This window comes from Leptodactylus fuscus, chromosome 5 (genome assembly GCF_031893055.1).
Source record: "Leptodactylus fuscus isolate aLepFus1 chromosome 5, aLepFus1.hap2, whole genome shotgun sequence".
NCBI classification, from domain to species: domain Eukaryota; kingdom Metazoa; phylum Chordata; class Amphibia; order Anura; family Leptodactylidae; genus Leptodactylus; species Leptodactylus fuscus.
The window spans coordinates 140145165-140162434 of record NC_134269.1 but is presented as its reverse complement, the minus strand read 5'-3'; the positions used below and the strand labels follow the sequence as shown (position 1 = coordinate 140162434).

General features: G+C 38.2%; 1 protein-coding gene across 2 annotated transcripts in view; it reads left to right on the top strand.

Moving 5' to 3' along the window:
- The window catches only part of SYT1 (synaptotagmin 1), a 160979-nt gene extending 143995 nt beyond the window's left edge, over positions 1-16984 (top strand). For both annotated transcript variants that reach the window (XM_075274373.1, XM_075274371.1), the window contains exons 7-8: positions 11274-11407; positions 14143-16984. In XM_075274373.1, the coding sequence (XP_075130474.1) occupies positions 11274-11407; positions 14143-14349 (341 nt within the window). In that variant the 3' untranslated portion in view covers positions 14350-16984. The remainder of the gene's footprint in view (positions 1-11273; positions 11408-14142) is intronic.
- Positions 16985-17270: the final 286 nt, after the last annotated feature.

Genomic DNA, 17270 nt, shown 5'->3' with positions numbered 1-17270 from the left:
TGACCTAATACCCATTAGAATCCTACACCCCACAGTTTGGGCAGCTGTAAGTAGTTTATTTAATTTTGGTTAAAGCTAAAGATAAAAATAAAGAGCACTGCCAGAACTAGTGAAATATTCACTGTCCTAGGGCTAGTGAGTACACTTCAGCTTCAGCCCGGTGATGTCCTAAACCCTCCATTTCTTTGGAAGACTTGTCTCAACTGTCCTGCATAACTGAAAACAATGAAAGAATTGTTTGCACCATTCTCAATTGTCTGACTCCTACTACCATCAAGGGCACTCTAACCAAACTCAGGTTTGAGACTTGCACCAACATCCACACCACAGGCCCCCTCTTTAACATTGCACCAGCCCCTAAGAAGTACCAGAGTTTTTGTTTAATCAGCTACAGTGAGTGAATCTGTGAGACCCAGGGTTGCCATAGACTTGAGACGAGGTGCCAAGGAGCTAGTACAGTACATAAGACAGTAAGACCAGCAGAAAATATGCCTGCCTTAATGAATCTCTGCATAGTGTTTCCATATAGTTCACGATAGTCATTGTCCATGGTGCTAAATGCTCGTGAAAGATTAATGAGAGGGTTAAATGCTCGTGAAAGGGTTAAATATGAGACATCATAAAATCTTGTATTTCTGATTTATTTTTTGTTCAAGTTTAGAATAGCATTTATTCTATAATTATTCTTTGATCATGAATTCAAGGAGCCAATTCCAGGTTTTTACAGCAACAATATCAAAATCTCTTCAGACTAAAAGCAGCTTTAACTTCTGTTAACCAGCATATAAGAAAGGTGGCCTCTGGCAATGACGGGATATTGGGAGAAATGTATCCGTGAAATTAAAACAATGGTAAAATGCATTAGTGTAGCTGGTGGCATGTGGTTCCCATTTTTAGCTGATGTATAAATGGCACAAAAGGTCAGACAAATTGTATAGAGGAAGAGCAAGTATATAATTATAATCATCTCGTCTACAATAAGTGGGCTTGAGCTATCCCACGGTCAGGGTCTAGTGTGACCTGAAGTTAAAAGTGGACTCCAAATGCTGACATATTGTACAGCAACACAGTCACATTCAGTCAGTTCCTCAGGTAGTGTGCAGAGAGCTGCATACTGTATCATCTATGCTGCTGTAACACACTGAATTTCCTCACGGTGGGACTATTAAATGATTATCTTATCTTATCTTATCTTCCCAGGGTGTTCCTAGGGTTTATTTAGACAAGATATTCAGTTCCATCATATACAATTCATACAGTACCTCTGTGAAAGACCATTTTTCATGGCAGTTTTGGAAATTCACCACACAAAGTTTTATACGTTTTGTAATTTATAGTTGTGTTTTATGTTGTGACATACTTATTAGAGAATCATTGATATACAGTTTATTGGTTCCTTCTAAGGACTTGTGTGATCGCTATTAAAATTCCTTTCTGCTACCATTTCAAACATCATCCCATGTTGTGAATGTTAAAGCTGCTCTATCATTGGGAAAAGAAATTTTAACTAAACATATACTTGCATAGCCTTTGGAAAGGCTATTCCACACATACCTTTTGTATGCAAATCGCCTCAGTAGTTTTTGAATGAGCCCACTTTTATTGATATGCTAATTAGCCTCCAGCGAGCATCGGAAATCCTCAGCGAGCACTGTGTACTATGTGTATAGCACAGACTGCTGCTGCTGATGACTCATCTCCCTACTCTCACACACATAGCAGAGAGGAGTTCTCACTGAGACTTCTGGGGTTTGCTGGAAGCTAATTAGCATATGAATAAAAACTGGCTCATTCAAAAACTACTGAGGGGATTAACGTACAAAAGGTATGTGAGGTATAGCCTTTCTAAAGGCTATGCAAGTATGTGCTTAGTTAAAAATGGCTTTTCCCAATGATAGAGTCACTTTAAACATACAAGATTACTATAAGAGGTAAAAGCCATATATATGTGTGAAAATGATGTTTACAAGTGCACATATTAGATCATGATGCTAATGTCTGGCAAACATCCACAGTAGTCTGTATTGTGTGATTAACATTTATTGAAACAGACAGCACCAAGATCATATGCACTAATAATAACTTGATAAAGTAAAATCAAGGCTTATAAGGTCACTCCTAAGTGAATTGCACCATGTTAGTTTAATATATATGGGAAGCATGGGCCTCATTTTCAAAATGACCAATGAAAATTCAGAAAATATTTTTTGCCATATCTCCTTAGGCCATATTCACATTATCATTCCATTTTTGAAGGAACAAAGAGGCATACAGGCCTTTTTAATTTTTAATGGCCATTTAGTGTATATTAGATGTCCATTTGTCTGTCATCCTTTTTTATAAATGTATTTATTGATTTCTATTGCCTTGTTAAACAGACAAAGATAGAGCATGTCCATTTTTTTCACTAATCATATGAATTCACTCTTTCACTCTCATTTTTTTTTTAAAATAGCCACATGGCAACCATTAAAAAACACCCGTCACAACCGCTAGTCACTGTTATATGAATAAGGCCTTACAGCATCAGACTTTCCATGCTAAACCTTTAAATCTGAAAATGCTTATTGTGACACTAAATATGACTGCAAAGGTTTCTATTGCATTTTTATGTGGCTGTGACAGATGTACAATTTTGCAGATGAAAATGTAATCAGAAGGAAAGGATTGCTTTAGTCTGTCTCCTGCTTCCTTAACTATGAAATATGGGACTTTTTGATTGAAGTGCTCAGTGCTAAAATGATTTCATCAAATCAGAACTTCCTCTGCTATTCCTTCTTTTTGTCTACCATGTCTGATACAGGTTTTCAATGTGTATTTGTTATTTTGCCTTTATTAGTTGCAAAAGTGGAAAAATAAGACTAGATTACATCTGGAAAATTAGAATCACATTGTTCGCAGCATTGTCCTGTGTTCTGCATTGCAAATTGAGTCATGTAATCTTGGTTGTTTTAGTATAAAGATTCTTCTACACTATATTACATTTACAGTACAGGAAATCAATTACTATATATATTGTATTTTGTCATACATAGGAGGCAGCATTGCTCTGGCAGTATTGGGTAGATAATAATTCAAGATAAATAACTAATTCTTAAGGAGAAAACATTAAGGGGCATTGACACTGCCATTGTTACTGTCCATTGCTAGCATCTTTCAGAAAATGTTAAAAACAAACACTAACACTAGCTGTTATTTACTGCTCTTCAGTCCAGGCCATCAGGGCAGCTAATTGCAGTTTTCTAGTAAAGGCTCAGACAGTGGTGTTTCAGACCCTAAAGTATAATGCTCATAGGCCCAAGGTAGGTGAGAGAACATAAAAAACACTGTTACTTAGTGCTCCTGCACTCCGGCAGGCTTTGGGCATGTTTGGTGATGTCACAGATGTCATGCAGGACATGCTAGGGTCATTATGCGTAAAGATGCAGGCCTGGCTCATGTGACGTCTGGTCCAACATTGAAGATGGCCAAAAGTAGAGCGGAGTGTGCTGGAGCCAGGGAGAGGTAAGTAACAGTGTTTTTTTATGTTTGTATACTCGCCAGGGTCGCCAATCATTATACTCTGGGATCTTAAAAGATTGCACAGTATAATAATTGATCATGGGTGGTTCACAATGGGGCATAATAGTATGTGAAGGGGCCACTATGGGGCATAATAGTGTATGCTGGGGCCACTATGGGGTGTGATAGTGTGTGCAGGGGCCACTATGGGTCATAATAGTGTGTGCAGGGTCCCTTTGGAGCATAATAGTGTGTGCATGGGCCACTATGGAACATAATAAGGTGTGCAAGGGCGACTATGGAGCATAATAGTGTGTGCAGGGGCTACTATGGGGCATGATAGTGTGTTCAGGAATGCGGTTTGTCCAGGACAAGGGGTTGGTGAGGTGTGGTCTTTGAGATTGGGCCCCATGTCAAATGTTCACCTTGGGGCCAACTTTTCCTAGTTACGCCCCTGGGTTCTAATATACAATAGTGTCAGATCTACCTTTATTTTTATGCATTATAGCACCTAGTTTCCACCCACTGCCTCGGGGAAAACTGCAAATTAAATAAAGCATGTAGAGGGGAAAACTGCTAAAAGCAGCACACACTGTACTATTGATGTATGCAAAGTTTGTTGAAAGGTTAGGTACCCTTGCAAACCATTTTCATATTACACCATATTTCATTTAAGAAAGAAACAAAGCCTCAATTATCCTTTGTCTTTCCACATAAAAGAAGACTCTGACAATATTCAGATGACACTGTGCGACTCCCTAAAGACCCTCTTCAAATCCCAATGACACCTGTTTGGACAGTGGATCATAACACTGATTATGTAGAAGCTTCTGCTGAAGAATTCTGAATAAAGTGTCAGATGAAACTGCATGTGTAATATACAGATAGTCAAAGCACTTCATTGTAATTTGAGCTCGCCATATTTTTACGTGCGCTAATCGCATCTATAACTTATGCTTTAGAAGCTCACACATACACAGTAATACTTGACCCCTGAGCTCTTGTGCTAAGCTTATAAAAGACTTAACCTCTGGACAGCAGACCTGAACTCATTTCCCTTGAGTGAAGACATCAATAATGCTCCCCATATTTATATAACTATTCTCAGCAAGGTTAGCCACAAGGTTATTGTGTTGTACAGAGAGACAAAATGAGAAGAGATTTTGATCTTAAAGACATTATGTTATTCTGAAGCTGTAACAATGGACAATTGTTCTTTTTATTAATGAAATGTAGACAGTATTTTACTATAACCTGTAATAACTGTACATCCACCTTTATTTAAGATAAGAAATTTACCAGTGTACGCAAGATTCATGTTTGCTGAAGCTAATGTGCAGCATAAAAATGGTGCATATGTTTAACACATTCATAGCTGCCATTTACACCAATGCATCAAAATGGAATAAATCCTCATTAGCTTGGGTCATCTTCCTCTGACCTACACCTCCTTTTATCAGACCCTGTGGAGGTACAGAATAGATGTGCACCATGGAGCTCCTGGATGTCTTCTGAATTGACTTGACCAATACCCTGGACAATTTGTATTTCAGCTATTGCGATTCAGATCTAAATCCAGACGAAGTGACTTTGAGGAACTGGAGATAGAAAGTGTTTGAGAACAAGCGAGAAATGTTTCAGTGGTTCCATCCAGAGTGCTCCGAGCAGAACTTTCCAGCTATTTTCTTTATCTCTAAATGGATCTCTTAAGCTAAAAAGAAATGGCAATTTGCTGTTTATATAATACTCCTTCTATTTTTATTCCCATGATAAGCAGGACAATTGCTCAGCTTCAGATAATTGGCTGATATCTTGCTCTAATTCTACGTGAAATGGAGGCATTAAATTAGTACCTTCACATAATTATGGACCTATTCAGCAGTCATGGCGAGAATGTTAACTACAATTTATGTTTTGCTAATGTTAGAATTGCTGCTGCATTTATCCGGAAAAACATTGCTTGCGCTTGCTGTCAGCGCTGAGGCAAGAAGACAACACGGATCCTCCATTTAGAAAAGGGGAACTTTCAGCAGCGGCTAGAGCTTAAAATAGCCAGTAAATATAGAATAACTATAGAGAAGATTGTGCTGCCCCAGGAAATAGACGACATCTACCTCATTATTAGATCAGTAGATGGAAATCGGCGCAATATGGCTGCAATGCTAAAACATGACTTGGCCAAGCATTGCTTACATGTGCCATTCCTTACCTTTCCTCTTGGCTTGAGATATCCTGAGATGAGTCAAGAAAGAGGTAACAGTTCAGTATAGAGAAATAAGTAGAGTTCATGTTACTTTATCTTTGAGATTTTATTCCACCTCAATAATTTGTAGGATTGAGCTATTTTCTTCTCACCTACTGTCTAAATGTACTTGTTGGCGAGAGTCCATGCTCTAGCTAACAGAAAACCTGAGAAAATAAACATATTTCCCGTAAGTGTTATTTGTGTGTAGCAGCAGTTGTCCTAATACAATTCTAAAACATTGCTAGATTTAAGGTTTTTTGGTTTCTAAAGAGTTATTTTACAGCTACTTATGCTGCATTATTTACGTCAAAGCCATTGTGTCTATCATGCACTATACCCATACATACTATAGATGACTCCAGTGCCATTGTGTCTATCGTGCACTATACCCATCCATACTATAGATGACTCCAGTGCCATTGTGTCTATCGTGCACTATACCCATCCATACTATAGATGACTCAAGCACCATTGGGTCTATCGTGCACTATACCCATCCATACTATAGATGACTCCAGCACCATTGGGTCTATCATGCACTATACCCATCCATACTATAGATGACTCCAGTGCCATTGTGTCTATCATGCACTATACCCATCCATACTATAGATGACTCCAGCACCATTGGGTCTATCGTGCACTATACCCATCCATACTATAGATGACTCCAGCGCCATTGTGTCTATCGTGCACTATACCCACCCATACTATAGATAACTCCAGTGCCACTGTTTCTATCGTGCACTATACCCATCCATACTATAGATGACTCCAGTGCCATTGTGTCTATCATGCACTATACCCATCCATACTATAGATGACTCCAGCGCCATTGTGTCTATCGTGCACTATACCCACCCATACTATAGATAACTCCAGTGCCACTGTTTCTATCGTGCACTATACCCATCCATACTATAGATGACTCCAAAGCCATTGCGTCTATCGTGTACTATACCCACCCATACTATAGATGATTCCAGCTGATACACCTGATCTGGTTTTCTGCTTTTTTCACGAAGGTTTAACATTTGAGAGTTTTGATAATGTCAATTCAAACAGCACTTCATTTATAGCTACTAGGAAAAAAATCCAGATAGAAAAATTTCTTCATGTTCAGTATATAACTATTCCCTAGAGAACAGAATGCCATCTACACTGCTGCAATGGAATATGACAAGACTAAACTTATTTTTTATATTTTAAAATGAATTCATAGTGAAAGAAAAAGGTTCTGCATGTTCGACTTTGTGTCCATGCAAAAAAACGGTTTCCCCGCGGAGAAGCCTCATATGGACACCGGCGGTTTGCTTTAAAAATCCATTTGAATGAATGGGTTTTAAAACTGGCATCCGGAAAGCCGTCCCTATGCAGTTTCCCTGGGAAATAGGACGGAGACCCGGCAGGCGGACACGGGCGTAAGTGTGGACGCCCCCTGGAATATATGGGAGCAGCAAAAATGAAAATAAATAAAAATGAAAAACTGTAATGCAGATCAGACATAAGCAGTTTAATATTGCACAAAGAACCATCAGATTCTGTATCACAGACATATTTCTGCCTAAAAGCATAACTTCAATGGGATATTACCTCTGTAATGTTCCATATGATGGTTTATGGCTCTACATATTAGCAATATGGGATCAGTGTGGGTTTCTGCACATGCGCCTTACACCCTGCTATACCATGTGCATGAAACTTGTTCTATTACTGATATTATAGGTAGGGAAAAAAGAGGAAGACAGAAAATCTGAAGGCTTGCACTAAAGGAAAAGGATCTAGCTACCTGAATGTAAAGCAGAGATATGAATATCCCAAATAGATAAGGGTAGGGGTTAAGGATTAGTGAGGAAGCACAGATAAGTATTTGCAAACTGACCCCAATCCCACCAGTTGCTAGAAGAGACTAAAGAATAAAGTGACTTCCTTTAGCAATAGCATAGTATTTTAGACTTATTGCTTGGAATCAAATATCCTTGGAAGATTTACATATTTCAGTTTTCAAGATTCCAAGATATTGTTTTTTAGCATTTTGGACAGTGATCTCTCAGATTTTGAAGTAAAGAACATTTTATATGGCTCCAAATCCGGTGAACCATCCTTTTGTCTCTTTTGGCTTCGGAGAAGACAGTAAGCCATCTGTTCCTCTGTGTATTTGTGCTTGCCTAGTCTCTGGAGAGCAATGTCTGTTGGGATGTTTCATGTCATGCACTTGATAGACTCCCTCATGCTACATTGGTTATGAGGATGGGCAGCATTCTCCACGGGACTCTTGAGCTATACATTTCTTAGCTTAAAGCATGTGAGCTTTCAGGTTTCTAGGCTATCAAACACAATATAAAATCTGTCTTTTTTTCCAATCATCTTTCTCTGATTGAAAGTGTCTTTGGCAGAATTTTGTCTGCATAGCCTGTAAAGCTGTCAGCGGCGGCAGGAACAATGCCTTTATCAACACTCCATAAAAATATTCTTGTATACTGCCGAAATCACAACCTAAAATAACATCAGTTATATCAGAGACAAAATAAGTGTTCCATATTCTAGCAAGGCATTTGTGAATTCTCAGCTATGGTGACACATCCCAGGGAGTGACAAATGTTTCTGGGTGGGAATGTCGCATAATGTTATGACATAGACCATAGTGAGGTAACTGCATGAACTGTCACAAGTCTATCCCTAATGGAAGACTATGGCTAGGACAGTGGAATGAAGCACATGGCCACATATATGTGAGTGGTTATCACATTAATATAATACATTTTCTCACACAAGGGACTCAAAGCGCATGGAGGTAGGAAGCCATTAGGTGCATAGCCGCAAAACCCTCTAGAGTAAATTTAATAGAAAGAAAATGTTACTTGTTATTATAATTATATTTATAATCATACTTCTACTATGTAAAAATTATTGTATGAAAGCTTATGCAAATCTGGGAAAGAACATGCTAATTTCATGCAGATGTAGTCCTTGGTTAGATTTTTACACAAGACCCCACAATTGCAAGGCCACAACATTGTCTACGGGACCACCCTGTTACCCACCAATTTGCTCAGTAAGTAGTACATTATGTGTTTGGCTCTCACCATGTAATCCAATACAGAACATATTGTATTGTGTATATGCACCCACTACTTGTACTCCTCTGCATATAGAAGCAGTTTCCTGATGGGTGGGAAGCAATGTGTTCAATACATGTATTGTTTTGTTCAGACCCAAAATTTTGTTTTTTTACACAGGCTCTAATGCCTTGTATATAAAGGTACCAGCCATTAGATTATGTTGCTTACATATCCACTAGGAACATTCATCTCTTCCATGTCGTTTCAATGTTAGGGGAAATGGATTCTCAGTGTGGTTAGATGAATCCCTAGCGCTTTAGAATTAACATGCAACTATTTTCGGATTAATGTAAGTGACCAACACTATTGGCACTGCTGTGTTACCATCCAGATTATTGTGACGTTTAGATTCTACAATGTAATAAATCTCAATGTGACCTTATCACTTAGTTGAAGAAGTAGCTAAGGGTGACTTCACATGTGCCATGCAAATAAGTACCACTCGGTAAAATTGTGTTTTTCAATTAATGGACACGTTTGTAGCTAAAGAAAAATCCCACAACAATGTGAATAAAACGTATATTTATTGATAATAAAAAACAAGAATGAGCATAATGACATACAAATAGTACAGAAAATGTAAAATGGGTGAAGAGACTAATAAAAGTCTCAGAACTGGACAGGCCAGCAACCAAAGACGTGGTAAGCGGGATGACAAACACAGGGATAGTGACTATGTCAAAGTATACGGTGAAGTCAGGCTGATAGATATAAGCTGTGCTGGAAATACATTACAAGCAATGAATAATATGCACAATGCAATGAATGAATGCAGACAGCACAAACAGCTAGAAGCACACAGTAACGTTACAGACAGACATAATAGTAAACCATACCGACCCACTACCACGCACGTCCAGTGGACAAGTAATGGACACGGTTTTGCAATTCGTCCGTTGGCTGCACAGATAAAACTAGTGCTGCTAACTTATTTCAGTTTCTGTTGAGCAGAAAAACTGTGGTATTCTGCATACTGTTTACTGCTTTACTCTTTACATTAGTATGTACTAGCATTACGCGCAACTTCGTCCGCGGCCCCCTCACTTCCTGCGCAATCCATCAGCATACTCGTGGGCCCACCCTCCTCAACGCATCTGGCCCCCTTCCCCCCAAAGGCGCTCCCAGGCTCAAACAGGTGGTGCTGAGGTACGTGTGGCACAACCTCTGGCACCTGTCTGCCGAATGTGTGGTTGTGCGGTCACAACCTATGCAGGCACCGCGCTGCCGGCCAGCATGGCGTCATTGCTCCAGAGCCGCGAGCAGCCGCCATGTTTTCCGGTGCAGACTTGGGCACTGGTGCCACCCACGCAATGCCACCAACGTATCAGGCCACGTGGTTTCCCCTGCAGCCCGTCTCTAGACTGAAGCCAACCAATAGGACCTGCGATGATGTCATATCAGGTCCTGCAGCGGAGCCGGAGACAACTTTCTCCGGTCGCGGCTGGGATTCTGGTGGAGTGTGGGACCTAAGATATAGCCTATTTTTCCTTCCTCATGAATATCTGGGTATGTGTGAAATCTCACCTAAATCCGTTCAGCCGTTTGGCTGTGATTGAGGAACAAAGATCCAAACACACAAACTTTCACATTTATAATATTAGTAGGATTAGTGAATTTACTTTGTCTTGTATTGTTGTATGGTATTTTAAGAGTCCATGCACACAGTAATATGAGCTACTATAGACCCATACTATAGTTTCAGCAGTCCATACCATGAAGTTGTTCTTTTTTTTTTTTTTTTTTTAAATGTAGATTGTGAGCCCCACATAGAGCTCACAATGTACATTTTTTTCCCTATCAGTATGTCTTTTTTTGGAATATGGGATGGAAATCCATGCAGACACGGGGAGAACATACAAACTCCTTGCAAATGGTTTTTTGCCCTTGGTGGGATTTGAACACCAGGACTCCAGCACTGCAAGGCTGCAGTGCTAACCACTGAGCCACCGTGTGGTCCCTGCCATGAAGTAATTCTGTCATAGATGTTTCACTACAAAGCCTCTCAAAGGCAGAAGAGTCTCCTTGAGTTAATACTACTAAACTGTGGGGCTGCTGTCATTGTTGTGAGCATTGGCACTTACAGGGGTTAGTCATATGATCCTCTATGATCATCTGTTTATCAGCTATAAGTGATATATATTTCTCATGGGTGATTTTCACCTATATCTGCATGTGATATTTGTGCACCAGACCATGTCTATATCGTCTCCCTGTCCTCTGGTGTCCTATTCTTTAACCTACTTCATTTAGCATCCTTAACAGGTCTTATTGCTATCAGTTATCTCTGTGAGAAATCATCTTTATTGCATATAGCATCTACTCTGTTTGCATAGAAGTGTTAAATACCATTTTCTAGACCTTTTTCTCCAGCATACTTATTTTTAATTAAATCTAAATCTTTCCAGATCCCTATGTGAAAATCCATCTCATGCAGAATGGCAAGAGACTGAAGAAAAAGAAGACAACTATTAAGAAGAATACACTTAATCCCTACTACAATGAGTCTTTTAGCTTTGAAGTACCATTTGAGCAAATTCAGGTAATCTGAAACATCACCTTGGAGCATCCAAACATGGTTCCTATCTGATTCTGCCTTAGAATGGATGTAATGAGGGCTGTAATTGCCGCATTGGCGCTGCTTTCAGACCACAGTTTATATTATACGTCTCAGCCTTTGTAAGATTGTATTTTAAGAGCTGGACAAAAAATGTGAAGAATGAGAGTATGTTACATGGGGACATCCTTTTCACGCGTTTTACTTCCATTTCATTAATTAGACTGCTTTTTATCTGCCGCTCTGTCCAGAGATAGGTGGCCTTGAGTATGGGAACCTCAGCGCTGTCTCATTACATAAGTACTGAACTCATGAAGTGACATTATGTGGAAATAGCAATGGCTCTAATAGAAACATCTCTGACTAAGTAGTAAGAGGTATCCAGACAAATGTTACACAGATAAGAGGAAATGAGATTTTGCCACTTTTCTTCCCATCATTTTTGACACGTGCCATAATTCGCCTTATCACAGGCTGATATATAATGCAGATCCGCAGGTGCTCCTTTTAGATATGTAGACTATATACTTAATATATCTTCCTATTCCATAACAATAAACTGTTGTAATTGAGAAAACAGAATCTACTTGTTACTGTAAAATGATTTAGAGATTTATTGTTTAGCTACTTCTAAATTGATATTTGTACAAACCTTTTCCTTGGATACAAGAATATAAACACATAGAATAATAATATTTGGGTGACAATAACTCTTCTATTGTATTCTTTCTGCGAATTAAACTTCATTTCCTGAAGGATAGGTTTTTCCATGATTTCTCTTGCTGGTTTGGCCGCCATTAGGCAGCATTGAAGAATTAAATAGGTTTCTAAATTAATTTCAGGGTATATGAGAATAACAGGCAAATATATTTTCCATCTGTATTCTGTGAACCAGGGAATGAGCTGATCAGTTGAGCAAGCAAAACAGGCACATTGAGTCACATATCCCTACATCTATCTATTACAGTGTCATGCATATATTGTATATTCACAGGATATTCCATACATGTAATAGGTGGGAGTCCTAGCTATGGGACATTTTGGAATGGCATGGTTTCCCTGGTTCTATTTCCTCATGGTGAAACAATCAACATCTACAACATCCAGGCATAGAAAGAGTGTACAGACAAAACATTTATATACTTTATATATAATATAGGAATTATTAGATCATTCCAGTAACCATTTCCCAGCTGCAATAATACTATAGAGATAAAAAAGAGAGCACCGAGCTGTGCATATCATGATACCGTCCCAATTGAGGAGGCACAACAAGAAAAATAAAAGAGACTCTAATCTTATACGGTTGTATGAAGAACACAACAACCTTAAATGTATTATAAATACCCTATTTCCGGGTACAGGGCTTTGGGGCAGCTGGTGTCAAATATGTGACATCTCCACGTCACTGTATAAAACTGAGAAAGGAACGACCAACAGCATCTTGGGCTCCTTGGACAACCAGATGGTGAACCAGGATGGCTTGATGCATAAACACCGCACTCACCAAAACGTAGTCAAACTTGGAACTTTATTTGTTGTAGCAAGGTGTGTTTTTTTGGTACCAATAAAGTTCCAAGTTTGACTATGTTTTTAGTGAGCACAGTGATTATGCATCAGGACATCCTGGGTCACCATCTGTTTGTCCAAGGAGCCCAGGGTGCTTTTGGTCATTCCTTTCTCAGGTGCAATAATAGTCACAGTTATGTTACAGTGCAGGGATGTGGACTACAGTGAATATGGACATAATGTATCACTGCACAAAACTGGAGTTAGAAAAAAGTAATATTACAGTTCATGGATAATAAACACTATGAAGTCAGAGGAAAGGGGGTTTGCACACAGTGATATCACAGTATGTCAATAAGGCACCATACATTACATTTATATCACAGAACAGGGATTTTGTTGCAGTGTAAGAGTAATAAACATAATATGGTGTTTGCACAGCACAGAAATGGGCACAGCATCCTAATCAGGGTTATAGCAAGGGGCATGTACCTGGGGGGCTGGGGGGGGGGAGAAGACAACAAGACATTACTATGTATTTAGACGTAGTGTAAGGGCAGTGAACTGAAACTTTACCCCAGGTGAAGGAAAGTCTCTCTACAGCAATGTCATAATACAAGTATAGATGCAACAATATCACTAAACTAGAATACCAAATATAGTGATGTTATAGAAACAGAATAACAAACATTGTAAATGTTTATTGTACAGTGATGTCACAGTATGGGGTAATGGTCATGGTAATGCCAGACAACAGGAATCATGTCAGAAAATGGATAATATACACTGTGATATCTCAACAGAGAGGTAATACACACAAACATAAAACATAATGCAAACAGTTAGGTCACAGTAAAGGAGCAGTTTTATCAGAATGCAGTCACTAAAAGCTGGTATTGCTTTAAATGGCTCAGCGGTTTCTGGACATTCAAAGGCTTTAAAGCCTATAAATAGGGTTGAGCCGATCTTGAGATTTCAGGATTGTTTTTAAAATCTGATTTTCGATCATTTTCCAGCCGATCACGATCGTGAAATGTGCTTAATCACTGATCGGGATCCGATCTTTCCCAATCACACAACCCTACCTATAAAGCAATGTCTGCTTTCCTTGTAGTTTACCCCTTCTTATTTTACACACGTTTTATTTATAGGATCACGATTGTATTATTTATTAAAAGACCCTTTCATCTGTTCTTTATTGTCTTTTTCAGAAAGTGCAAGTTGTTGTTACTGTTTTGGACTATGACAAGATTGGAAAAAATGATGCCATTGGGAAGGTGTTTGTGGGCTACAACAGTACTGGTGCGGAGCTTCGACATTGGTCAGACATGCTGGCCAATCCACGACGACCCATTGCACAGTGGCATACTTTACAGCCTGAGGAAGAAGTAGATGCAATGCTTGGCGTCAAAAAATAAAGAGAACCCAATCTGCAGTTGCCCATATAGTGCTCTTTAGCCAGTATATGTAAATACCTCAGTAGTATGGGTCCTTTCATGTCTTTCCATGCATTCCTAATCCAGGTCATTCGTACCTATTCATTTAATTTGCACAAATTTTAATGTCCTTACTTCCCTTGAAAAGAAAACATATTGTGTGCCACACGACTGCCCTCTTACTCTTCTTTTAAGCAATATGATGTGTAGATAGAGCATGAATCAATTTATTCTCACACTCTTGTATATAACAGTATGCCAACATTTCTTTCTAGTCTGTGTATTTGTATGTTGTACGCGTTTCTTATTCTGTGTATACTTTGATGTTTTTAATAAGATGTTCTATTTTAAACAATGTAAATTGACTAAATATAGAAGAGCTGATAATATATTACAGGTTAACTATTGTATCGTCCGCATTCCAGGAGAAATTCCAACTTATAAGGCACTAGTAGAGTTGCACTGACATCTTAAAGGACAACTTAAATCTGAACTTGACCAGATCCATTCGATTACTAAATAGGCGTACATTACATATTTTCTGTGAGCAAATTAGTTCCTATGTTTAGATTTCAGTCAGAGGCAACATCTACGATTAGAGGAAACGTGTAAATGTCCACAACAGGTCTGGTCACTAGATGCCAAGCTATTACTTTGTATATATTTATGTGTGGAAAAAAAAAAAATTAAAGCTAAAATTGTGGCATTTTTCAATCTGATTGACGAGGTAATAACAGGGAATACAGAGATTCTATATATGTGTATGTATGTACAATCTCTAGGACTACTCCTTCTATTCCATGAGATTTGCTTGTGCAAACGGCACCTTTTGCTCGTCAGACATGGTCCTGTAAATTTTAGCTTTAGATAGAATGTACATTTTGTGGTTTATCTGTACGTCTCACATGCCATATCTCATATACTCTATGTGTGTGTGTCGTACTCGCACACCCGGCTTCACGGACACATTGTGAAGCGTACTGAAAAGCATTGTGCCGAGTACACAGTCACCTACGTTTTCATAGTTAACAAACAGTATTGTGACCCAATATATATATATATAAAGACGAAACTGATTTAGCCATAATTCTGAATGCACTTCAAGTAAGCCAAAACAGCTAGTGACCTTTTTTATATATACTATTTGTATAATGAGTTTTAATTTGTCCTTTAAAAATGGTATAAAACAAAGAACAAGTGCTAGCAAACTGGAGCACCCTCTTGTGTATACTAGATGCTCATTTCAGGAGGAGTTTTTAAATGTTTTCAATGTTATTATGTAGTAAATGGCACTATTATGAAGCTATTAGTCATTCCATAAGAGTCTTTACGACTGCTCTGTGTATCACTGTGACTGCCGTGTGTGCTTAGATGAAACTTAGTTCTCTCAGTGAATAGCAATCAATTAATTCTATAGTGATATTGTACTGATACTGCCATCTCTTTCTACTGCACTGCTGCAGGAGAGCATAGCACAAATAGGTTACTATGGACCAATTTGAAACTGGGAGCTATGCTGGATCTTGGATACAGAATAGGTAGATCACACAGCAATGTATTGAGCACTGTGCAATATAATCCATAAATTATCTATATTTAAATATATATAAATATATCTATCAATAAACATTGTAGACTATATCGAATTCTCCTTTAAGCATATCATTTGGTGAAAACACTTTGTGCAACAATATATTAATATAGTTACCTTTGTTTTCATTGCACAGATCAGGAATAAGGAATGTTTTTTTTTTGTTTTTTTTTAACTTATTTTCTTCTTAAGACACGGGATCATAGATACAAAACAGGGCATTACACCCTTGTCAAGGAGCTGTGTAATTGATCGTTGTTAATGGTGTTTCTCATATATTAATGATAAGGACATCAATATAGAAAATTTTATCATTTAGAAGAGATCTTTTGCTACCAACCCTGTTATCTTGGCTCTAGAATGGCATTAATAATGTAGAACGGGTTTAGGCCTGTATGCTGCATAATCTGAAATAGTAAGGTGATAAATATACTTATCATAATGAGTTTGACCAAAATTCATCATACTATTTCAGCTTATTACTACTACTACTATTATTACTGTTTTTCTTGTTTTTTTTTTCCAAATGTTGTGTATATGTTTAATGGATATGCTCAAAATGCAGGTTCCTACTGCCGAAAGTGCATCCATATTAAGTTATTAATGCATTTTATTGCCTAATCATAATTTAAGACAGAGATGTACTTATTGAACCTGCTATTTGATCAAATAAGGTACAAAAAAACCATAAACAGCCACATCTACCTTTTGGACAAAGCTGTGTAAAGTCTTAGAATCTGATGCTGTAGAAATCCTAGTTGCCTTTGTCTATACTTACTGCCTGCTTGAGTGTTTCTATGTGTGAGTTTCTCTCCTGTATCTTGTAGAAATGTTTGGGTGTTTTCTCTTGCCATATTGCTCGTGACCCGCGGGCTAACCAAGTTTGCTGTGTATACCTTCATTTTTGATGAAGTGGTTACAATTTAGTTTCACTTTGTGTAGTGATTCCCACAGTAGAGTTTTCAGATCGTTGTTAAAAACCTTGACATATTCAGCAAATATTCAATAAAAATATTTTATTTCCTGTTTCAGTCTCATTTTTTATACAACATATATTTGGTTCTATATCTAATGTATACATGAAAGGAAAAAGACTTTATGCAATGTGTATAGTAGAAATTGAGGAGAAGAATTTGCTTCAAAACAGAATCCTGTACATGGTGGGAACATAGTCCTATATATCACAGCAATGACCCACTGTAGGATGTCCTCACACAATACCTTACAAGACAAAGGCCATAAATGTACCCTATATGATACCTGGACTTCACCACAAACACCAGGACAAAATGGTAACTGCATCCAAAAATTA